This window comes from Colossoma macropomum, unplaced genomic scaffold (genome assembly GCF_904425465.1).
Source record: "Colossoma macropomum unplaced genomic scaffold, Colossoma_macropomum, whole genome shotgun sequence".
Taxonomy (NCBI): domain Eukaryota; kingdom Metazoa; phylum Chordata; class Actinopteri; order Characiformes; family Serrasalmidae; genus Colossoma; species Colossoma macropomum.
The window spans coordinates 27140560-27165165 of NW_023494790.1; the positions used below are offsets into that span (position 1 = coordinate 27140560).

Below are 24606 nucleotides of genomic sequence, written 5' to 3' on the forward strand. Positions count from 1 at the left end.
CATATGCATAAATGTGCATTGCAATATGCATAAATGGTTCTGTGCATGGTCAAATGGATCTTCTCCATAAACAGTTGTATATGTCTCTTTAAAGAATTCTTTTAAACATGGTTCCATGCAGCAACAAAAAGGGTTCCACTGTTGCAAGTTAAAGAACCCTTTTTCAGTACTATATAGAGCCCTGAGTATAGAAGCAAAATGGACCCAAACTGTTCGCACCATACTGTGAAAACTCTTGTAACTCAGACTGGGCTGCGGGTAACCTTCAGAAAATGAGAGAAGCCCCCTGAAAGATTTGCAGAGCAGAAAGACTACAGATGTCCAGCCAGTTGCTTGAAACTGGCCTGAATACTCTCTATATAGTTCTGGCCTGAATACTCTCTATATAGTTCTCTGTGATTCCTCTGTTTCACCAGGTTGGAATACAATGCTCTAGTTATGAATGTCTCCCTGTAAAGGAGAAAGAATCATTTATTTTTCACTGACTGCAGAAAAACATTTAAAAATGTAATTTATATCATTAAACTATATTTTTCTTATACAAAAATGCTTCAGAAGTAAAAATTATAAGTAAAAACCCAATTCCAAAAAAGTTGAGACGCTGTGTAAAATATAAAAAATGTAAATAAAAACAGAATGCAATGATTTGCAAATCTCATAGACCCATATTTTATTTACAATACAACATAGAACACATATCAGATGTTGAAAGTGAGACATTTTACCATTTCATGAAAAACATTAACTCATTTAAAACATTAACTCATTTAGAGCAGCAACGCATCTCAGAAAAGTTGGGCCATGTCTACCATTATGTAGCATCCCCTCTTCTTTTATTAACAGTCTGTAAACATCTGGGAAGCGCGGAGACTAGTTGCTGGAGTTTTGGGAGAGGAATGTTGTCCCATTCTTGTCTGATGTAGGATTTGAGCTGTTCAGCAGTCCTGGGTCTTCTTTGATGGATTTTTGGTTTCATGATGCACCAAATTTTTCTATTCGTGAAAGGTCTGGACTGCAGGCAAGTCTGTTCAGCACCCAGACTCTTCTTCTGCTAAGCCATGCTGTTGTGGTGGATGCAGTATGTGGTTTAGCATTGTCTTGCTGAAATGCACAAGGCCTTCCCTGAAAGACCGCTGTCTGGATGGAAGCATATGTTGCCAAAAGCTGTATAGTTCATTCAGCATTAATGGTGCCTTGACAGATGCGCAAGACACTTATGCCATGTGCACTTGTGCTCCCACATACCATCATGGATGCTGGCTTTTGAACTGTGTGCTAATAACAAGCTGGGAGGTCTTTACTCTGGAGGATGCAGTGTCCATTATTTCCAAAAAGAATTTCAAATTTTGATTAATCTGACCACAGGACACATTTCCACTTCGCCTCGGTTCATTTTAAATGAGCTTGGGCCCAGAGAAGTTGGCGGTGTTTCTGGATCCTGTTTATATATTTGCATGATACAGCTTTCACTTGCATTTGTGGATTGCACAGTGGACTGTGTCCACAGACAATGATTTCTGGAAGCGTTCCTGAGCCCATGCAGTGATTTCCATTACAGAATCATGCCTGTTTTTAATGCAGTGCCACCTGAGGGCCCAAAGATCACGAGCATCCACTACTGATTGTTGGCCTTGTCCCTTGTGTACAGGGATTTCTCCAGATTCTTTGAATCTTTTAATGACATTATGTACTGTAGACGGTGGGATATCCAAAGTCTTCACAATTTTACGTTGAGGAACATTTTTCTGAAATTGTTCAACAATTTTTAGACGCAGTTTTTTGCAGATTGGCGAACCTCTGCCTCTCTAAATTGCTCTTTTTACACCCGTCCCTGGGTAAAGCAATAACTTGTATATCCGGTAGGTGGCAGTAGCGCAGCCTTGCAGCGCTCACCCGGCATAAAGTCCCCAAAGAAGAAGAATCATTCGCTTCAATGCGGAAAAACATCAGAGCGTCCAAAAGAGAAACACATCGGTTTAAAATACAACAGAAAGAAAGAAGTGACGTTCGTTTATTTCTGTTTTTATTCGTCTGCAGAGTTCGCTTATATAATATCACAGACGTTTAGTTCTCTTGTTTTTCCTCCACACTGCTGACAGTGTTTTTATGCAGTGTGTTGAAGTTCAGTCTGTGTTTCTCCGGGTTTTCTCCAGAATCTCGTCACTAAATGTTAACTAACTAACTCAGGACTCCTCAGCGGACCCGAGTCTACAGTTCACTGAACTGTCACTAATCCTGCTCACCCACAGCTGCGGAGCACAATGCACAGGAGGGGAGTGGGAGCCGGAGCCATCGCCAAGAAGAAACTGGCGGAGGTAGCGCGGAGTTCGCGTTAACGTTGTTTGGGCTACGGGAAGAGTGGGTCACTGTGGGGCTCTGTGTGCCTGGATTATGGTTCTGTACACACTGAAACTAAGAGGGTTCTTCAGATTGACGGAGAATGTGTTATATATGGTTCTAAATAGAACCGTTTTGAAAAGGGTTCTGCTGTTGTTACGATGTCAAGCTTGTAACAATAAAAAAACATTTTTTGGTGCTGTACAGAACCATATACAGCACATTCTTCATCAATCTGAAGAACAGTTTCACCATGCAAAGAACCTTTTATGTATGTAATGGTTCCATATAGAACTCATAGTTCTAAATAGAAGTATTTCCTTTATTGAAGAACCATCTTTTTCTTTTTAAGAGTGTAGGGTTACAAATGCAGAAGACAAGAATAAAGTGCAGATATTTCAGAGCAGCAACTTAACCCAGCATATCCTAAACCTTCTGCACTTCAGGTGTAACGTTACAATAAATACATCACATATGATTCTGACATCATCGTGCATCCTTTTTTATTATTTTAGCATTGGAGATTTTTGCTTTAATGACCTGTAAGTGTTCACACATGGCCATTTAAGTTTTCAATCTACACTTTATTGATATCAGAAATTCAAATTAAACAGTTAAAATGTTTGTAATACTTATAAAAATTAAATGTAACAAACATCTCAACATTCAACTTTTACTAGTAGGGATTATATTTTAGCATGTACGATTCTTCAGTCATTACTGGTAAGAATTCCTGTTTTTTCTCACTTTAATTTAGGGGGATAATAATTTACTTATCAGTTTTTGTTTTAATACAATAACTAAACATTTAAGCTAAAATGTGGATTGAATACAACATCTTGGCATATTAAATTTGAGATTTGCCTCTCGTTATTCTCTCATTGTTGTAGGCCAAGTACAAAGAAAGAGGAACAGTCCTGGCTGAGGATCAGATTGCACAGGTAAGAGTACAGCAGGTACTACTCTCAGTTCTCCAAGAAATGGAAAGATACTAATTCATTTATGAAATATTTAAATCAGTAAGCGGAATAGCATCACAGGTTATGCTGAATCGTGGTCTGACCTTTTTTCTTTGTAGATGTCTAAACAGTTGGAAACATTCAAAACTCATTTGGAGGAGTTTGCCAGCAAACACAAGCAAGAGATTCGAAAGAATTCACAGTTCAGGGTTCAGTTCCAGGAAATGTGTGCCACGATAGGAGTGGACCCACTAGCGTGTGAGTACTCATATCCGAAAGTGTTTATCCAAGCTGTTGGTTAAGTTTGAGGTCAAATGACACTAATTAAAGTGGCACATTGTTTTAAGGAATGCTTGTTTTGAATTTAGATGAATCACATTATTACTTAAAACTAAATGTAATATTACATTGCTCGGTTATTGTTCAGTATATAAGTCTTTTCATTATATTTTTTTTCTGGTCTTATTTTGAACAGCTGGTAAAGGATTCTGGTCAGAGATGCTTGGAGTTGGAGATTTCTATTATGAGCTTGGTGTACAGATAATTGAAGTCTGCCTTGCTCTAAAGCACAGAAATGGCGGTGAGTTACATTTAGATTTTTTTTTTAAAGATCTAACTGTGTCACAGCACATTGATGTGCTCTGGATGACTGAACCAGTGAGTTTAACTTTGTAATTCATTTATATATGAACGTTATGAAAATCTAAGAAATGAACAAAGAATGCACCTACAAGATAAAACCACTTTTTGTTCCAATAGGACTCATTACACTGGATGAACTTCATCAGAGAGTGTTAAAGGGAAGAGGCAAGTTTGCTCAGGATGTGAGCCAGTGAGTGTCTTTGCTCTCAAACGTTTTACCTTAGTAAAAAGCTTTAAATAAACCGGTAAGAAAGTAGGAGAAATTTGTGTTGAGAGTCTCAATTTCTGTCAGTTCTATACAAATCTTGAGATACATATACACAATACAATACAGATATACTTTATTTGCCAGAGACGACTTGGTACGGGCCATCAAAAAGCTCAAAGCGATGGGGAATGGTTTTGGAATGATTCCTGTTGGAGGCTCCTATTTAGTTCAGTCTGTCCCAGCTGAGCTCAACATGGATCACACTGTTGTTCTTCAGCTGGCTGAGGTAATCAGTACTGAAAACAAAGAAAGTGACTAAACTTTCATACCTACACTCTTTAACAAGATGGTTTTTCAAGGGTTCTTTAGTAAAGAAAATGGTTCTATATAGAACCATGAACACTCAAAGAACCCACTGGATGATGGAGAATGTGCCAAAACGAGCTATTGACAATGGCAGAACCCTTTTCAAAAAATGTCTTCATAGAACCATCTACAACACATTCTCCATCCATCTGAAGAACGCTTCCATCATGCAAAGGGTTCTTTGAATGTACATGGTTCTATATAGAACCATTTTCTTTACTAAAGAACTCTTGATGGACCATCTTTTTTTTGGAGCATAGTTTGTGAGATTTGTGCGAAATACTTTCCGTTTTTTTGCAGAAAAAGGGCTACGTAACAGTGAGTGAGATCAGAGATGGCCTCAAGTGGGAGAAAGAACGGGCATGTCATGTACTTGTAAGTGTTCAGGAAGAATACATTATGTTGAAGTTTGATAAGAAACCTGAAGAACACACTAAAGCTATGACATGGTTTTCCTATGTTCAGGACCACCTGCTGAAAGAAGGTCTAGCATGGCTGGATTCTCAAGCTGCAGGTGAGCCGCAGTACTGGCTGCCAGCCCTGTTCTCAGAACTTTTGTCTCGTGATGTCACACCTGAGGAGGCTAACCAGATGACACCGTGACAAGAAGAAACAACTTTCTATAAACTGAGCAATCAGTCAAAGTAATCAGCCAGGTTGAATACTGTCCTTTCAAGTGCTGAAACCACATCATGTAATGAGTGCTTCCTTGACGTGTGATTGTGAAAGCTAACTGAAAGAATAACTGTCTCGAAATGGATAATAAAAGCATTTATTTTCTGTAGGAATTTCTGTAAATATTTGTTTGCCTTTTTTGTTTCATTTTAATTTTTTATTTAGTCACCAATTAAGATGCAGGTGTACATTACATTGTTTTACAATACTTTTTAAAAACTATAAGCATGCATTATATTTAGAATTACAAATAACATTATTAAATATTAAATGTCAGGTCAGATTTTGTGGTAGTTTATGGTCCACATCATACATCTTAATGTATTAACGTCTCACGCATACATCTTCTCCAAAAGAAGTTTTGGTTTGATATTTAGGTCTCAATTGCACTTCTTCAGGAATCAACATTATGCTGATGAACGTCCTCCCAAGTTTTGAATGAGTTCTCTTGAATGCTCTTTCAACTCACTCGCAATCATCACCGTCATCCACTCAGCGAAGAGGTCCAGAGCACACCCAACATTACAAAATGTTCTTCCACATGATCTGTGCAATTACACTTTTCCCATCAGAGAGGTCTCCAAATCTCTAATCCTTACACTGTGTAGCTTTAAATAATAAACTAATGTAAAATCTTTCTCTATAACATACTTTGAGGCTTGATTTCCAGCCTGATCAAAAATCAGCAGCCAGCACAAAGGATATAAAGCATACCTGGGTTATCTAACCTCGTCTTTAATGAAAACTTATTTCCGCCACACAGGAGAGAAAACCCTGTTTTTTTTCCCTCTTACTCAGTCAGCAGTATCAAAATTTAGACTTTTTATGTCAAAATAATGACATTTTAGCTTTTGTCAAAATAAAGACTTATTTACCCAAAACTGACTTCTCAAAAGTTTAACCTCTGATAAATTTTGAGAAAAATCAAAAAGTCAAAAATTTATTTATTAATTATGTATTTATTTATTTTTTAACATAGCTGAAACTTTTGACAAACAGCTGCCAGAAACAGTTGTTTTCCTCCATAGCTTTTGGAACATAATTCAAGTAATTGCTTTCTCATTCAAAGATAAGGCGCTGATTATTTGATTAAAAATTAAAAACAACATTTAAAACCTAAAAACTTTTTTTCCTGTGAGCTTCCTCTTTTCATGGTATTCTCGTCCTAGATTTTAATCAGTTGTATAGAACTGTGGCTACTTTGTTTATCTACTAATTTCGGTTTTGATTTGCTTGTAGTTTTCGTTTGCATTTGTAAGGGTTTATGTTTGAAGATACTCCAGTACATTAATTTGAAACAGTTCAGAGTCTGATATTTGAGGACCATGCACATTAAAAAGTTTATTTTTATTGCTCTACCTATTATTACAGCAACTTAAAAACCACCACAGTTTTGAGAACATCTTGTGGCATAGCTGCATTCAACACGCAGCATGTCAGTGCTTCTAGTTTAAAAAAAAAATGGAAGAAATAAATATAGTAAAGTATTTAAGCAGGCAGAAATATCTAGAAATTTGCACCAATTTACATAATTATTCATGTTTTTCCAAACTTCAAAAGCTTTTTAAGTTGGTAACGAATAATTATTTTCCCTAGATGGGCCTTGGTGATGTGACTATTACTCGTGGCCGTAGACGTGATCTTCAAACTCCTGCTGTCCCAAATCATCACAGATCAATGTACAGAAAGGACAAACCTTGTGAGATTGCTCGTGCATTGCCAGTTCGTCTTCACTGATATCAGGAAAACTCTCCTGGCAATGACGGCACACCATCTGTTAATAAAGATCAAGAATTACTTGAGAATTAGAACACGCGTGCTAACATAATTTGCACTGATTTTAATTAATGACTGTGATATGCATATGTCTATACGTATGAATTACCTTGTTTTCTAAGTCAGTGGAAATTCCTAGAAAACAGGAGAAATAAGGCATTTTTGAAAACACTAGGTCTAGACTCTTGATTCAACTTCACAACTAATTGCCAAAAACACTGTTTTATTTGTTCTATATGCCTGTACATTACTCTTTATTCAACTAACTTAAAAGCAGATTACTCACTTCGATAATTTTAAAAATGATTTTTCAAGCATTTACCAGAAAGTCCAGTGATGCTCTCATAGTAATGTGAGGCTGATTGAGGTTGCTGCTGTGAGTTGAAAGGGTCAGTAAAAGATGGACTGAGAGGGCTGGGTTGCTGCTGAGCGACTACAGCTACCGATGCGAGCTGAAGTTCATATAATTGTGTTTGTAATTTCGTTACTTCTGCTTTGAGTTCCTGTCAAAGAAAGACCAAGACACTGTCAAACTATGCTGTGCACACACGACTATGGCAAACATGAGACCAACAAGAAATCACCTCATTTTCTTCAGCAAGTTTTTCCTTTTCTAATCGCGCTATTTTGGCCATGGTTGCCTGTTCATTGATTCTCCTCTGTGCTTCCTCAAGCTGTTTCTGAAATGACAGGCAAGGGTTAAAGGAGTAGTTTGGTGAAATTTTTAATTTATGTGATCTTCCACTTACCCCAAATGCAGTCGATCAGCCAAGACATGTTTGGTGACAAAACCTTGCTTCATTAGTTTAGAACTGCACTAACAAGTCTAATGTTGCTAATGAACACTGAATGTCAGTAGTGCAAATAGTGTCAATACATGCCAAAAAACATCTCTCACCACTAAAAAAAAACTTCTACATGTGGCTAAAATAAGTGGAAGCAATTTAGGATAACCAAAGAAGAATCACTTCTTTCAGTGTTTTTCCATGCAAGACAGGGCTAAAGGAATTTGCGGATGCACTGTAGAATAAAACAGGTAGAGAAGCACATTAAGTGTAATCAGAAAATCAATATAATGTCCTATTAAGTATTTGAGGACCATATTTTCTGCACAAATGAGCCTGACCATATATAAATGTAAACCCATATACAAATAAGATATAATAATATATATGCTCATATACATAATATACGAAGAAATGCTTCAGTTGGATGCTGGACCCACTTATTTGCACGGAGCTATACAACAAAGACTGAGGGAAAGTAAACAGCACTTGCTTTGGATTCACTTCTTTGAGGTGTCATTCGTAATATGTACTTGGTATAGCTGTTTGTCTGCATAATTGGGAAATCAGTGGTAATATACCAGATCTTTTAGTTCTCTTTTTGTAAAATGGAACACAACAAATTTTTGTGGGTTTATTACTATTTAACTCAGTTACAGTAAGCAAGCATTAGTTGTTACTGTGCTAATGCTACATACCAGCATAGAGACATTTCACAGCACAACCTGGTACTCCAGCCTACCGGAGTCTGAAGGACGTTATGCAAATGATAACGTAGTTCCAACTTTAGCTTAAATGTGTAAATAAGGTCTGCCCATGCCATTTTACCAAATTCTGTTTTTCTAAACAGGTTTACGTAGCTTACTGACGTAATGCGAAGCAAATATATGAAGATTTCGACACGTATTTGTGGAAACGGTTTTGGTGACCAGTGTTTCTAAGCACCATTAGCCTTACAGTTCCAGACGAAAAACTTACAGACACCAAACATGTCTTGGCTGACTGACTGCATTTGAGGTAAGTAGAAAATGTAAAATTGTTTTTTTGCTGAACAATTCCTTTAAAGTGGTCGTTCTGTCAAACATGAAGTTATGGTTTTAGTTTGCTTTTTTAATTTTGTACTGGGGCCACGAGGCTCAGTAATTAACAAGTAATGGAAACTTATACTCCAGGAATTACCAACTAAATCATCAAACATGCCTCAAACCACACCCATATGTTAAGTAAAATAGACTTGCATATCTCAAAGAGAGTCAAGTGGTGGCTACAAGTTTACATTACTTGTCAGCTACATTAGTCTTACAGCTCTAGTGCCAAACTAAAAAAGCAAACCTTAGACAGCAAACATGTTTTTCTGATTCTTTGGAGTAAGGGGAAAATGGGCAAAACATTTATTTCAGGCCAATCCAACGTGTTAGACAAGATAAAGGTAATCAAGAGGTTTTGATCACCAAAAAAAAAAAAAAAAAACACCTCCATCTGGCTGCTGTCCACCTTCCGCTCCTTAGTCACTGTCATTTGCTCAAGCTGCTCCTTCAGCTGTCTCAGCTCCAGTTCAGCTTTATCGGCACGTCTGTTTGCCTCGTTGCTGTTCGCAATCTCTTTGCGTAGCGTCCCTCTGGCTTCTGTCAGCTGCTTCAGGACGGTCTGAATCTGCACCTATAACATTTCATAGATTACTGGATCTTTTTCCACAAAAAATCCCAATATTAGCAATCAATAATATACTGACCCTTTAAAGGGACCTTTACAAAATAATACAAATAAATCCTGAAGCTAACCAGAAACTTCTGCGTGCACAGTTTTCCAGACGTTAATTTTCACACCTTTGTATTACTTTTGTCCCCATCAGAGGGTCCCTGTTCTGATAAGCTTGCACGTAAAGTCTTGTTCTCGCCCCGCAGTCCCTCCACCTCCCTCTTCATTTCCATCAGCTCCAGGATTTCCGCATGCAACCTTTCATTCTCTTTCCGGCTACTTTGTACGTCAACCTAAAACAGGAAGACAGAAATCATACAGGAAACAATGCCATCTTTAGTGAGGAAAAAACATATTGTCCTGTAACTGGATTAAAAAAAAAGGCTGAGTTAACATGACGATATTGTCAGACCTGCAGCAGCTGGACATGATCTTGCAGTCTGTTAAAATCCTGCTCGTATTCTTTCACCTTGGGCCTCAACCTGCAGGGACATAGCAGAGAAAACATCTTATAAGAAACCTTAAAAAGAATGGGAAATTACTCAGAATGTTGTACTCTAAGGTCCCATCAATGGACTCACACTCATGATTACATACGTGACACAGTAGTTACTGAATAAGTCATAGTTGTTAATGGATAATAAGCCTTAAGATTAATAACTGAATAATGAGCTTAGAATTTAAGGGGCTGCACTATGTAAAAGTTTACTGATATGGTAACTCTATCAGACTTAACATATTTTTAGTAATACATTCAGATACTTCGACTTAGTCTCCTTTAAGTATGTCCTCAAAATAGCTGCATGTATTTCCACATTGAGTAGTACAATGGATCAGCATGTGGAATTGGAGGTTTTTGTCTGTCACTATAAAAAACGTAGCACAATTCTGTCCTTATTACTGGGTGGTCTGTGATAGTTTAACAAAAAAATCCACGGGTGTTTCTGTCTTTTCATCCCCTGTGAGAAGAAAACTCTTGCTCTTACTGAGAAACGTTAATAGAAAAAATGTAGAGAATTTAAAAAATGGACTGACCACTCCAGAGTCCAGACTTATACAGCACTGAATGTGCTTGGGATTACTTGGACTGTGAGAAGCAAAAAAAAATGCAACCAATATCTAAATCTGAACTGTGGAGGTGTGGAAAAATATCCCTACAGATTTCTTTGAAAAACCAAAAGTATTCCAAAACAATGGAAGCTAATAAAAGGCAAAGAGTGGACACCCCAAATCCTGAAAAAATGATGATATGTTTAGTTGTTTAGATTTGTATGTAAATATTTTCTGTTAAATATGTGTTTTCTGCCTTTTTTTTGCTGAAAATGAATAACTTGTCCTTATTTGCCCTTTTGACTGGAAAATAAGTAAATGAAGGGTAGTCTCTGACTTTTGAACAGAACTTTATAATCTTATTCATGTTTCCTTGTTTGAAAAAAATGTTTTAAAAATTCAACAGCAGCTGTTTGCTAAGTCATGGTCTTAATTTAGTAAAACGAATCATATGAAAGGAGCAGACTGAAAGGCAGAAATAGCTGCTTCTTGTGAATGTGTTAAAGGGTTAAAGCTCACTGTGAAATCTCAGCTTGCTGGGCTTCGAGCTGTTCCTTTAGCAGAACTTTCTCGTCTTTCAGCATGAGGATCTTCTGCACAGCTTTATCATACTTGTCTTGGAAAATGGTCAGTGACTGCAGAGCACAATCGAATAAAAAATGAGAACACAGCATTTATCCATATGTTTACAGTGATTCAAAAACAACAATACACATGGCTGCACATGCAGTGTTGTTGTCGGCACCTCCTGTTCCTGTTTGGCTTCGTTTTCAGCCACTGTGTGGGAGAGAAGCTGCTGCTCTTGGGTGACCTGTTCAACACTTTCAGGCTTCTGCTCATTTGGTGGTAGCGTTTCAGATGTACTGTCTGACTTCAGCTTATCTATGTGCGTCTACAGGATATGAAACCACAAGTACCTCAGTGACAGTGTTAGATTCAGTTACACAACTCAAAAACAGCAAAATAAGGATGAAGAACCAACCCTGAGATGGTGAATTTCATGCAACCTTTCCTCCAGCTCCTTTTTCAAAATCAGATTTTCTTCTTTCACTTGTTCCATCTGAGTCAATAAATCCTTTTTCTCCTTCTCCATCTGCTCTGCTTGTTCCTGTAGCCACAACCATACATGATTCTTAATGAATACAAAATATTCTGTTACTGTACCACACTCCTAAAAATAGGGGTTCTTAAATGGTTCCTGGCTTGAATGTATGGCTCTAGAACCAAAAGTAGCTCTTCTATGGCAGTGGTTCCCAACCCCGGTCTTGAAGTACCTCCTGCCCTGCACATTTTAGTGTTTCCCTGCTCCCAACACAGCTGATCCAACAAATCAACTCATTAACAAGCCCTTCATGACTTGAAATGGGTGTGTTAGAGCAGGAAAACAATAAACGTGCAGAACAGGAGGTACTTCATGACTTGACTACCATAGAACCTGTTTTCTACAGTATGACTCCAAAGAACCTTTTTGACATGTGTTTAAATAAAGAGTATAGAGTAAGAATGTGATTTCCAAGTGAACATGGAATGCTGACCAGCATGCAATACGCAGTAAAATTTCACAGTATGTAAAATGTAAAAATATAGTCCACAAAACAAGATGTGTGAGACAGGTGTGGGCAAAAATATACTTTGTATGTGTGTATATATGTATATATGTATATATATGTATATATATATATATATATATACATACAAAGTGTATTTTTTTATATTTTCTATATATATATATATATATATATATATATTTTGGAAAAGTGTGAAGATTTTTTCACAATACATAACAACCACCACACTATTTAGTTTTTTTGAGGTTTGAAAAATTGAAACAGGGAAAAAAAGAGTCTGTGGTGCCACATTTCAAAAAATACTATCAAAAACGGATGCATTGATCCTTAATTATTATTTCCCATTCCAACGTCTTTACAGCAGAACTGATGGACAATGTTTATTAACCTTTAATGAAACCAAAGCTCACATTATGTTGATTATAAAGTAAAAACATGAAACACACTAGTGCATCCAGTTTATTAGCCAAAATTACAATATTAAATAGGCTATTGGTTCTTCAATGAGCCAAACTGGCATTTTAAATTCTTAAATAAAAATCAGTTGCCTATTTTAATAACATTAAATAAAGTGCTTCATCAAAAGTAAGAGGTAATTGGCTATTTGCACAATGTTACGCATAAATAAATTGTAAAATTTTGGGTTAAGGTGTAGCAGCAACATTTAAATACAGTGAATGTGCACCTGCCTCATGTTATTTACACTATAAACATGCAAAGACATTGGCTTAATAAAAAATAATAAATTGGCCAATCTGGAGCAAAAATCGATTTTAACATACTATGAGTTTCACATACTGCACTAAACGCAATTAAACAGGCCTAATTTTGCTCTTGCTGTAGTGAAACATGCAGCTGTTTAGTGTTCTTTAACTACTGAAGATCCATTATCTGCTCAGAAAAGAGACAGCAATAAATATCAACATACTGCCCACCCCAGGTGTCAGATGGCATTTGTACCTGCCACATGTAGGATGTGTGGGTAAGTGTACCTGTGTTGTGATGACCAAAAGGCTGCAGTCTAAGCTTGATTCTGCTGGGTTTTGGAAGCAGAACGGTGTGCTGGCTCCTCTGACCTGACCACTGCTGTCCACGTAGCAGAACTGATAGAACTCCCCATCATCCTTAGGAAGGTAGTATTCTACAAGACCAGACACAGATAAACAGTAAAGCTATGGCGTCTCTCTCTTGTGACTGCTGCGGATGACTCAGCAGCACCTTAACAGGTTCAAGTACTTGTGTAACTGCACAACTATTTGTGATGCCCCACCCTAACAGCATCTAGCCACTGGCTCCAAACACATCACCATCTGCCAAGGAGATGGCAGGTGGTGGGAGACCAGATTCTTAATGAGGTACAAATTACATCACAAGACCTAGTTTAGGATCCCTGGACATGTGATGTGTAATTTACTGGAGCAGACTGACTCTACTTATGTTTACTGCAGATAAATCACAACATTAACTACTCACTTTCTTTAGTAAAGAAAATGGTTCTATATAGAACCGTGAACACTCAAAGAACTCTTTGCATGATTAAAGGGTTCTTTGCATTCAGATTGCTGGAATGTGCTGTAGATGGTCCTAAATAGCACCAAAACAGGTTCTGCTATTGTTACTATGTCAAGCTTGTCACAATATAAGAACCTTTTTTGGTGGTTTACAGAACCCATTTCAAAAAGGTTCTATATAGAACCATCTACAGCACAATCTTCATCAATCTGAAGAAACCTTTCACGATGCAAAGAACCCTTTAATCAGGAAAAGGGTTCTATGAGTGTTCATGGTTCTATAAAGAACCATTTATAGAAGAACCATCATTTTTAAGTGTGTACTGAGGTCCATTAACACGGGTCTAATATTTAGTATTTAAGCATAATCCACTCTCTTACCATCAAAGACAACCTGTAGTTTAAGGGGCTCAGCTCCATCATGGTCCACAGGAGGTTCCACCCATACGTAGCTGTGGTATTTCTGAGTTGAACTCCAGCCAACCTAGACATGTAATGTACAGGCCATACGTTAATACGGATAATATGGGAAATATGGAGTTTTACTAGAAGTGGGTGATGTGACAGTTTGTTAATTATGTGATATATTACATCACAGTTTGTTTTTAGAGTATCATGGGTATTGACAGTATTCCTAGTACACTGAGCAACTGTATGTATCATAAAACAGACAGATTTAGACTGAATACAGAGAGCTCTACACAGCAACCATGGCATAGCAACAAGTCAGCCCATTATATTACATTTTACTATATTACTATTTTATTGGTTTATTTTTACCAATTGTCTGATTGTTCTTCCTGTTCCTTAGTTTTACAAATGTTAATTTGTTTTTGTTAATTTGCTTTTGTTAATTATTTTTTTGTCAGCTTACAGACTTTTCCCAGTCACCCAGTCTTAGTGGATATACTGGTATAAAATGATGAGGAAAAAGTATAAGCTGAGGGAACAAAACAGGAAAAATTATGAACAAATCTCAAAGCATAAAATCACACAGAAGGTGATCCACCTTAAATACGCCGATCCAGTCCTTAGAGCTGGGGTTCAGTCCTCCGGTCACAGTGTAGCTGCACTTCACTGAAGTGTTCGGCGGATACGAGTGAGGAACATCCATAAAAACAACCTGAGAGAAGCAGGAGGACTCCATATCCAGAGTAATCCGATCCTCTTCTGTACTGTCGTTCATTTTCAGTCCGGAAATAACACCAAATTTACCTGGAATACAATAAAATCACCTGTCACAACTCAGAAGCTACTGATTTACACATACCGATTACAGTTAAGTTAGGTGAAGAACTTCAAACAGTAACTGAGAAACTCAAACACAAGATGTCTGACTTTAACTACGAGCCCCAAAAACGAAAGTCTAAAACCAAACAAGCAAAACAAGTTTCACTTTCACTCCTATCTCACTCGTCCACTTACTGTGGAGAAAAAAAAATCGAATAAAATCACTCTCAGCTTGAGAATAAGATTTATTAAGGCTGTTATGTCATTATCTTACGCTAGAACAGATAACAGGTCGACTATTTACGTTAAAAATGCTAATAAACTAATAAACAATAACTCGGTTACCGACATCCTATAAACTCGTCAACATCCTATAAAAGAAATACACTATTTACTCCTCAGTAATCTCTTCTACAGCTCTGATATCAAACCGAGACAAACTTCCATAAATAACCGCGTTACCTGAACCGTTTGGTGTCGCAGCCACTCGCGCTGTGAGCGTTTACAGTCCCACTCTGTGGCGTTTAACGATGGCGCCAAGCATGCTGGGAACTGTAGTTCTGACTGACACCGGCGACGCCCGCCGCACAGGTTAGCGTACTAATGGCAAAAGGTTTTAGCTTTTATTTCACTGTTTCTTTATATTACAAATTCAATTTGAACAAGTAAAAATGTAAAAAATAAATAATTAAAAAATCTGAATTGACAAACATGCTAACATGTCAAAACTAAAAAAAATACTAGCAAGCATTACATTGTAGCATGTAGTTTCACTTCTCAGTAGTAAGCATTTGACTTTTCCCCAATTCATTTTAATGAGGAACAATTCTTACGAGTATAAATGTTATTTTACCACGTTTAAATTATATTCACAAAAATAAAAACTTCATTTTGACGTCACATTAAATAAAATATATATGAATGAAATTTTACATACTAAAATGTAGTTCCTATTAGTAAAAATCTAACTTTGACATCTGAATTTGAGTCTTCATATATTAAATTTAATATTTTTAAAAATACTAATAATATAATCAGAATATCTGGTTGTGGATTAAAAGCTAAAACAGCTTTCCATAAGAATATGGCATCCAAACACACTTCACATAGCTTTGTTTTAGTTTTATTATATGTAAAATGAGTGACATACAATTAATTAATATAACAGTTTAGTGTAAGATATATTTTATTTAAAAACAATAGTTCTACATTAAAATAACTGGGATCAGACAGTTCGGTACAAAATGACACCAGATCATGCCCCAACAATACTGCGCTCTCTCTGATCTTACCCTCCACTAAACGTACTGAGAAAGCACACAATCATAACTCACTGAAGCACTGAGCCAGAGGCACTTGAGAGTAAGTTACTGTACATATGAAAAGTTGCTGAAGCCCAAATGAATCACCTACAGCATCTTTCTCAGTGTGTTTCCCTTGCAATTAAGTTATGAACAATTTCAGCTTCCTAAAGGCAGTTCTAGGTAGTGGCTCTGGCTATATGACTAAATGGAGCTCTATGATGTTATCTGAGAAAATAATATGTTATGACATGAGCAGTAATAATTATTTCCGGATCAGATACTGCAATATAAAAGCAATAAAAAATTAGTATATATACAGAGGTGTGGTGGCTGATCATCTCAAGAAATTTCAAGTCTTGAAACAGCATCCTTCTCAACAACTCACGAAACAATACATATTAACACCGAGAAACATTTAACACATTGAGATAAAAGCAAATAGCTCTAATCTCCAATAGTGAGTTTATCTGGTGTATTAAGTGTTTATATATTAAGAATTTGCTTTATCATTTTGGGTTTCCTGAGAACTCTGGTTTTCTAGAGTCAATGTTACTTGATAAGTACTAGTTTTAAGAAGATCCAATGTGATCATAGTGCAGCACAATGTTTAATAAAAAAAAATGAATAAATGAATGTGTGGCTGCAATTCAATATACAGAAAAAGCCATTGTATTAGACTATTAACACTTAATTCTGAGTAACTTTCTCAGCTGCAACAGTAGATGAGTAGAGGATCTGGAAGAGGTGAATAAACTATGGACATATGAAGATATGAAGAAAACACTGGAAAAAGAGAGAAAAGAATACATAAATTAATACAATAATAATAATAATAATAATAATAATAATAGTAGTAATAATAATAAAGTAGAGCTACACAACTCTGACAAAAGGTAACACATCCGCTACAGTAAACAAACTTAAATAGGGCATTTTTTGCAATTATCACATTTATTTGCGGAGCTTTAACAGACTGGAAAAAAATACAACAAAAAATAAAAATGTGCCATAACTTTTGCACGTCACATTATATATCTAGTTTTCCGCCCAGTATGTTAAATTTAGCAGGTAAGCAGTAACTGTGTATCAAACAGTGCAGGCGTGTGTTCTTTGTAGAGGATGCATTAAATTAGAAACAAGAAAATTGTTTTTATATTATATATGTTTTTAACCATGTAGCAAAGTAAATATTTACATGTGAAACCCTACTTTAAAAAGTACTGAACTCACCTCAGCTCAAACTAGCAATCAGGGCAATGGCTATTATCAAAATTAAAATTATACAGCATATTGCAATCCACATCTTTTTCTGAAAAAACAAACAAAAGAAATGAGTGACAACAGCATCTTTACAGTTGGATATGTACATTATTTGTATGTACGCAAACATCACTGACAATTTACTATAACCAACCTTCCAGCTTCTCCTGTCAGAGACAACAGCTTCCGCAGTTTCTGCAACAGCTTTCTCCACATAGTTAGAAGAGTTAATGATGTTGTTCTCAATACGATTAACCATCTCACCCTGCAGGCAAAATTCAATGAAGAAGGTGGGATGAAACTGAGCACTCGCCTAAATTCTTCTCCCAAACACATCAGCCTCCAAATTTTCAGACCTTTTAAGATTTTAGTATTTTTATTTTTATATAAATCTACTATTTATATAAGAATATACTAGTATACTGTTAACTGTTTACTTACAGTATCATTATGTACATTTCTTAGCAAATCAGAACTTATTAACCCCATGTTTTATTATTTTTTTTTCCTCTTTCCCTAACTCACCTGTGCCTCAACCTCCATGGCGAGGTACTGGAACATGTCATGAAGGTCTCTGATGCTTCTTTCCAGTTTGAGAATCTCATCATGCCGTGACTCAATTTCATTCAGTGCCTGCTTGGTAGCTTTTGCATCTGTTAAGATCTGTAGAAAAATCCCATTAACTAGTGTCAGTAATATGGCATGTAGCCACTTCCTATACTGACCACAACATAAATGAAGGTTATTAAAGGGCCCATATCCTACATTTTTTCTTCTATTTTATTTTTCCCCCCTGAGGCCCACTTGTGTATGTGGCTTCATGCATGATATATACTGAATTTTTACATGGCTAGCTGCCAACCTCTCTAAAGAGGCTGTTTTTGTGCTTCTGACAAAGAAGCAGCCGGACTAAAGCATTCCTTATAACTTTAGAGTGAATGAGCGGAGCTCACCTGCTGTAGGCTGAATAAGCAGGTATATATAAATACACTCATTGTTATGACATCACAAAAAAGTGCATTCAAAACAGGCTTTGTGCAGGTTAGTGCAAACGGTGCATTTTTGAAGTTTCATAGTGTTTACATGCCACATCATTTTTTTTAATAACAGATAAACTTTCCATGATATGGGTCCTTTAACAATATGTCTTTTCTTTTTATTTACATTTACTTTTTTTAATGTGGGGTGGAGGAGCACACTGTGTGTGTGTGTGTGGGGGGGGTGGTTGGTTATACTTTCTGACATACAACACATGCCAATGTCTAAATACAGGATGTAAGATGATGAAAAAACAAACAAAAAAACAAATAAAAACTTACGGATATCAAGGTTCATGAAAAGGGGAACGATGTAATTATGAGACTCATATTAATAAGTTTTCATTTCTGTTTTTACAGTTTCTAAGGGAAGTCAACGGCAACTACAACTACAAGGTTGAAATGTTTTAAAAAGAAAAGTTTTCATTATGTAAATGATCTTACCAAATCAATTCTCACTCCATAGAAAGCAGGAAAGAGTACATATCATTAACTGTTTACAGTGAATCACTCAAATAACTACAATGGCAGCAAACTACTTTGAAGTCAACCAGATAACTTGAGTCAAAAGTCAAGTTTGCCTAAGAGCTCAGACATTTTCCCATTGTGCAAAACTCTTTTTGGGCATAAATTATCCATATTTACTGAGGAATCCTGCTTTGCAAAATGCCCCTCAGATGATGTCAACATGTTCTATCTGTGTATAAAAACAGCTATAATCTGGAAGAGACTGGATCAAAATCAAATCATGTAACAACTAGAGATGCAGAATTGGAATCATCCAAGATTGGAATCAGCAGATTTTTTGGTCCAAACATCAGCACTCAGTCATTTTGTTATTTTTATTTTGGCCAATCTGTGTTGCAATATTATGACGTAAATAACATGAGGCAGGTTAGTGCACTCACACTGTCTTTAAATGCTGCTGCTGCTACACCTGTACCAAAACACTGTAGCAAGTAATGCATGATTCATCGTGCAAAATAGCCAGTTACCTCTTACTTTCAATGTATTACTTTGTGATTCATGTTAGATGTCATGTTAAATAGACAACTTATGTTTCATTTAAGAATTAATGGGTCCAAGCATCTTATTTGTTGCAACTTTGGCTAACAGAGAGTACTGGAAATGCAGTACTGTGTTCGTGTTCATTTAGCCCATCAATCAGCCAAAAAAAAAATTTATTAATAAATACGCCTAGTTGGCTTAAAAGAAAACTGAATCGGCCATAAATATTTACAACTGGTGCATACCTAGTAACAACCATTCTGAAATTATAACTACTTTAACTAAAAACTAATCAAACTTCCCCAGTGCTCTCAATTTCACCTCTGTCTATTTAAAAACCTCATACTGAAACCTGCAAAATTCAACTTGAAACAGGCAACTTGAAAAGCCCAACAAAATCAAATAAAAAAACATTATAACTGGAGCTTAGGCTGTGGCTTCCTGAAGACTGTATTAATACTAGCAGCAGAAATACCATTATAATGCACTCACGTTTTGTGTGAACACATCGGTCTGTCCACTCTCAAGCATTGACTCTAGCTCCTCATCGGTCACATTGTTGCCGGCTGCCATGCAAAAAAGATGATCAGGATCTTGCACCTTTTTATTTCACAGAGATTCAGCATGACTTCCATGCAATGGACCCAAATATTCAATGTCACACTGGAAGACAATAAGCTCTACGATTTGTTATCTCAGCAAATAAATCAGATGCTATAAAGTTAAGCTATCATATTTGTCTATACAATACTAATGTCCAGCAATCTTGGCAAATCTCACTCTCAAGTTACTACTTTTGTGGGCCAACAACTGCTTGCAAACATGAAAACTCTTTAGCAGTAAAAAGGATGACATGTTCAGAAACAATCCCCTGTAGCGGGGTCCGGCAGCATCGGTCCTAGGAGAAAATGAATGATTTCAACATGAAATCCTGGTGCACTCTGACACTAAAATACAAGGTTAACTGCTGTGGAATTATTTAGTTCAACAATGATGTAAATACAACTGTCCAGCTTTCTAAAAATTTTCACTTTTGTAAAAATTTGATACTTACCATATCGAGGTCAAAAGGCCAGTAATTCACAAACATCAGTTTTTGGCCCAACATCAATTATAAATCAAGACCATTCTAAACACTTTGCCATTTGGAGACGGCCGCTAACCTCACATAGCAGTTGTGACAGGTTCAAAAAACTTTCTATATCAATGTTAATTAAAAATGATCACGTTTGCAGACATGTAGTAGTTAGCGATGCACCAGTTCATCCTTCTTCAGATATGAGTTTTGTCATAACCATTATGCCAAAAATATGCACAGATAATGCGACATAAAAGCAGTGCAAACAACGCTAAGGTTAGCCTGTTTAGCTGAGTGGCTAAGTCATGAATGTTTGTCATGTTTCAAATGTTAATGAAAACACATCGGTCCCTCAATTACTTCCCACTGTCTGGTACGTTGGATCTGAGATAGTCCACTTTATTTTTGAGGCAGAGAGCATAGAAATGGTTGGTCTTTTGGGGTCAGCCGTAGTCATTCTGAAATGCCAGGAAACTTGAATAACCTTTAACAAAATCTTCTGCAGCAATTTTTTATTGAAATGCAAAAATCCGAACCTGCATGTAGACAAACCTCAATTCTTTAAAACCATTATTTGAAGGACATTTCTTAATGAAATGAGAGAAAAAATACTCACTGATTTTGAGTTGTCTCTGTATCCTCTCCACATTTCTGTCTCTGTACCAGGCCTGAAGTGTGTTACAATTGCCCATCACCTCCACAAAATCACGGGACAAGACAGCGTGCTGGGAAACAAAGAGAGTCAAAGGAAGTCTGAGTAAACTTCCAACAGAGATGTAAATAAAACCACTTCAATCTGTAGAAATTATACAGAGCGTATAAAGAATATCTCACATAACTAACCTGTGTTCTTTGCATTCTTGTATTGATAGGAACATATTTCCCATCTTCATCTGTTTTTTTGGGTTCAAGACCTACAAAAAAGTTGTCATTTGACTGTTCACTGGAGTTTATTCAAGCAGAGTTAAATTTTATTTTAATATTTGAATTACAATTCTTACTTTTCAGTTTCTTGTGGATCTGGCTAGCCAGTACTTTGATCTCATCCCGAAGGACTTGAAGCTCCTTCTTCATATCTGAAGCAAAAAAAAAAAAAAGGAAAACTTAAAAAACAAGGCACAGCTTTTTATAATTCATTTCTGATCTCTAATTATACATGCTGATCATATTAAACATTTGGATCTGACGTGAACATGGTTAACTTTCAATACGTTAAAATGAAAATAATCTGCCAAAACAGGTTGATTAAAAAATATATTTGTTATTAACTGTCATCTGGGAGTGCCACCCCTAAAACAGTTTTCTGCTTGTTCTCCAGTTCAGACACTTTCTTCTTAAGCGTTTCAAGGCCCTCCCGAATCTCTTGGACCTGTAGGGCAAGATGAATATTTTTACAATAAAACAGCTGAATATAAAAAAAGTATTTAAAAAATGAGAATCAGGAAAACGTCAGAGTAGGCATTATAAGTCAACCTCATTATACTTCTAACCTGTCAGAAAACACAGTCAGGTCTGTTAGTATTTGGACAGTGACACAATTTCTGCACACCACGGCAATGGATTTTGAATGTCAAGATGTGACTGAAGTGTAGACTTTCAGCTATAATTCAAGGGGTTTAATAAAAATACTGCTTTCTTTAGAAAATAATTTTTTATAACCCCTCTATTTTCACTGGCTCAAAAGTATTTGGACAAACCAACATAATTATAAACACAAGGAGTATTTTTATTACTTGGATGCAAATCATTTGCAGTCAATGACTGCCTGAAGTCTGGGACCCATGAACATCACCAAATGCTGAATCTCCTCCCTTGAGATGCTTTGCTAGGCCTTTACTGCTGTGAAGCACCATGCTGTCAGTTTTGCAGCATTTGAGAATGCTCCACTGGCAGCCATACATGCCCATGCCATAACACTGCCTCCACCATGTTTGGCATAGTGTGTTACGCTTCAGATCATGAGCCCTTTCTTTCCTTCTCCATACTCTTCCTGTCATTCTAGTACAAGCTAATATTCGCTTCATCTGCCAAAAGAGTCTTGTTCCAGAACTGGGCAGGCTTTTTACGCATTTTCTAGCAAGGTCTAATCTGACTTTCTGTTCTTGGGTGTTACCAGTGGTAACCTTGAGGTAAACCCTCTGTATTTAACATTTCTGAAGGTATCTCTTGACTCTGACAATGATACGCCAACCTCCTTTAAAATGTCTTTGACTTGACTAGACGTTGTGAAGAGGGGTTTTCTTCACCACGGTACGAATTCTTCATCCACTTTAGTGGTCTTCAGTGGTCTTCCTGAGTTATTGGTGTTGCTGAGTTCACCAGTGAATCCATTCTTTTAAAAAAAAAAAGTATCAAATTGTTGCTTTGGCCACTCCTAACGTTTCTGCTATCTCTCTGATGGGTTTGTTTTGGTTGTTCAGCCTAATGATTGCCCCCTTCGCAAACATCGACACCTCTCTGGACTGAGATTTCCAATGAACAGCTACCAAATGCATATTCAACACCTAGAATAAACTCCAGACCTTTTATCTACTGTATTTGTCATGAAACAATGAGGTGACAGGCCACACCCGACCATGAAACTGCTTAGCAGTGAACTGTCCAATTACTTTTGAGTCTGTGAAAACGAAGGGGTTATGTAAAAATTGCTGTAATTCTTAAATGGTTGCAATATTTTTGTTAAACCCCTTAAATTAAAGCTGAAAGTCTACACTTCAATCATATCTCGACTGCTTAATTTCAAATACATTGAGGTGTGGTACAGAGGCAAAATTACAAAAATTGTCACTGTCCAAATATATATGGACCTGTGCCTTTTTTGTGCCCATAACTAAGGAGCAATGTTTCTGACCTATGGCTCACACAAATAAATTTAACACCTTTTTTGATTTGCCTGTTTTTATTGGGAAACAGTAAATTGAACAAAATGTGTGTGGAATAAGGCTCTACACAGCAGATGAACCGAGGAAAGGTCAGAAGTGACAGTTTCACCTTTTTAAAGAAAATCTCATTTTCTTTGTCCTCCTTCCCTGAGGTCCCTGTGCCAGGTTTTACCATGAGCGCTGTGCCCTCCTCATCTTCATCTGAACCCTCCGCAGGCTGGAGTGGACGTGTGAAAGCATGGGGGACAATTTAAATCATATGAAATTTTACACGTGTTAAACATACACAAACACAGTAAGTTACAGAGGTGGCAACAAGCAAAACCGTCAACCAACATTAAACACTGGGACACAAGGTCTTAAACGGATGTGAAACTTCTGTGGCAACTCAGCTCAGCGTGACTATTTTCTATTTTCTTTCTTACAAGACATGGCTACATGTGATTAGAACTCTGGATGTAACGTTACAAACTATACAGTTAGAAGAAAGCAGGCAGACAGGCACTGAGAGGTCAAAAGCACATTCTCTAACGGTACCTCACCCAACCCCTATGTTAGCTTGCTAGCTAACCTAGCTAGATTAACTAGCTTGCTATATATACAGAAACGGTACTTGTATCTTCCAGTGCCCGTCTATTGCTATTTGCGTAGACATATTAGACATACTAACACTTTATGAAAAAGATGTGCAATAAAACGTACAACAGTGTCATATTAGCTCCTCGTTTGCAGTCACATCTGACAAACACAACTACAAGCTAACCTGCTAACTTCACTGACAAACTTTGGCCAGCTAGCTAGCAGCCCCCGCTAACACGCTACATTAGACTCGCGAGTGTCTGAGTTAACTTACATTTCCCAGTTCTTTGGTTCGGTCTCGCATTCTTGCTCCGTTTCTAAAAGCTTTCTAGAGGCCGAGTCACTTCATCTAACACCTAAACTTTGTTGACAACAACAACAGGAGAAGGGAGTTTCCATTCAAAGTCGGTCACCACAGTTGTTCTTCCTCAGGGTTTAGTATATCCACCATTAAAGGCGCATCATCTCCACCTACTGAGCCTCTCGTCAACTTCTGCTGCAAACTATGCAGCTTAAGACAAAATGTTGAAACATATACACGAGAAACCCACAGTCACATAGTTAGTAGAGAAAATCAGAGTGCATGTAATCTCTTTGAATAAAACAGGCGGTGTTTGTTTATGTTAAAGATTATTTACTCTATTGTTCAAAAA

General features: G+C 36.8%; 3 protein-coding genes across 6 annotated transcripts; 1 reads left to right on the forward strand and 2 right to left on the reverse strand.

Moving 5' to 3' along the window:
* The first annotated feature begins 1903 nt into the window (after nucleotides 1-1903).
* snf8 (SNF8 subunit of ESCRT-II) lies at nucleotides 1904-5302 on the forward strand. The gene is made up of 8 exons (XM_036572864.1): nucleotides 1904-2315; nucleotides 3228-3278; nucleotides 3416-3554; nucleotides 3772-3876; nucleotides 4056-4128; nucleotides 4291-4432; nucleotides 4813-4887; nucleotides 4978-5302. Exons 1-8 carry the CDS (start codon nucleotides 2262-2264, stop codon nucleotides 5113-5115), a joined length of 777 nt encoding a protein of 258 aa, XP_036428757.1. The 5' UTR covers nucleotides 1904-2261; the 3' UTR covers nucleotides 5116-5302.
* calcoco2 (calcium binding and coiled-coil domain 2) lies at nucleotides 5269-15370 on the reverse strand. Of its 4 annotated transcripts, none has more exons than XM_036572842.1 (14): nucleotides 15268-15370; nucleotides 14585-14790; nucleotides 13957-14059; nucleotides 13057-13205; nucleotides 11479-11604; nucleotides 11242-11388; nucleotides 11016-11131; nucleotides 9859-9928; nucleotides 9575-9739; nucleotides 9222-9407; nucleotides 7548-7643; nucleotides 7286-7466; nucleotides 7073-7098; nucleotides 5269-6961 (listed from the first exon to the last, which is right to left on the reverse strand). In XM_036572842.1, the coding sequence occupies exons 2-14, from the start codon at nucleotides 14759-14761 to the stop codon at nucleotides 6806-6808; spliced, it is 1698 nt and encodes a 565-aa protein (XP_036428735.1). In that variant the 5' UTR covers nucleotides 14762-14790; nucleotides 15268-15370; the 3' UTR covers nucleotides 5269-6805. The 4 variants fall into 4 exon arrangements, with proteins under 4 accessions (XP_036428735.1, XP_036428738.1, XP_036428737.1 ...); XM_036572845.1 differs by having other exon boundaries at nucleotides 15201-15271; XM_036572844.1 differs by lacking the exon at nucleotides 15268-15370 and adding an exon at nucleotides 15151-15263.
* Nucleotides 15371-15912: 542 nt separating this feature from the next.
* On the reverse strand, nucleotides 15913-24538 carry stx4 (syntaxin 4). Its single transcript, XM_036572863.1, has 11 exons — nucleotides 24228-24538; nucleotides 23484-23591; nucleotides 21762-21861; nucleotides 21494-21568; nucleotides 21336-21406; nucleotides 21109-21217; nucleotides 19907-19980; nucleotides 17895-18032; nucleotides 17524-17634; nucleotides 17340-17418; nucleotides 15913-16892 (listed from the first exon to the last, which is right to left on the reverse strand). The coding sequence occupies exons 1-10, from the start codon at nucleotides 24255-24257 to the stop codon at nucleotides 17341-17343; spliced, it is 894 nt and encodes a 297-aa protein (XP_036428756.1). The 5' UTR covers nucleotides 24258-24538; the 3' UTR covers nucleotides 15913-16892; nucleotide 17340.
* Between the last annotated feature and the right edge of the window lie 68 nt (nucleotides 24539-24606).

Bases quoted from the DNA above. Each gene is read 5' to 3' on its own strand.
- calcoco2 (XM_036572842.1), bottom strand. From the start codon at position 14,761: ATGAACGACAGTACAGAAGAGGATCGGATTACTCTGGATATGGAGTCC. The intron at 11,389-11,478 runs GTTGGTTCTTCA...CATATCCTGTAG, and splicing joins ATGAAATTCACCATCTCAGG to ACGCACATAGATAAGCTGAA. The intron at 7,099-7,285 runs GTAAATGCTTGA...CCTGTTTTCTAG, and splicing joins GAGCATCACTGGACTTTCTG to GAATTTCCACTGACTTAGAA.
- snf8 (XM_036572864.1), top strand. From the start codon at position 2,262: ATGCACAGGAGGGGAGTGGGAGCCGGAGCCATCGCCAAGAAGAAACTG. The intron at 3,279-3,415 runs GTAAGAGTACAG...TTTTCTTTGTAG, and splicing joins CTGAGGATCAGATTGCACAG to ATGTCTAAACAGTTGGAAAC. The intron at 4,129-4,290 runs GTGAGTGTCTTT...TTTATTTGCCAG, and splicing joins TTTGCTCAGGATGTGAGCCA to AGACGACTTGGTACGGGCCA.
- stx4 (XM_036572863.1), bottom strand. From the start codon at position 24,257: ATGCGAGACCGAACCAAAGAACTGGGAAAT. The intron at 21,862-23,483 runs GTGAAACTGTCA...CTTGCCCTACAG, and splicing joins ATGAGATTTTCTTTAAAAAG to GTCCAAGAGATTCGGGAGGG. The intron at 17,635-17,894 runs GTGAGTTAGGGA...TTTTGCCTGCAG, and splicing joins CCATGGAGGTTGAGGCACAG to GGTGAGATGGTTAATCGTAT.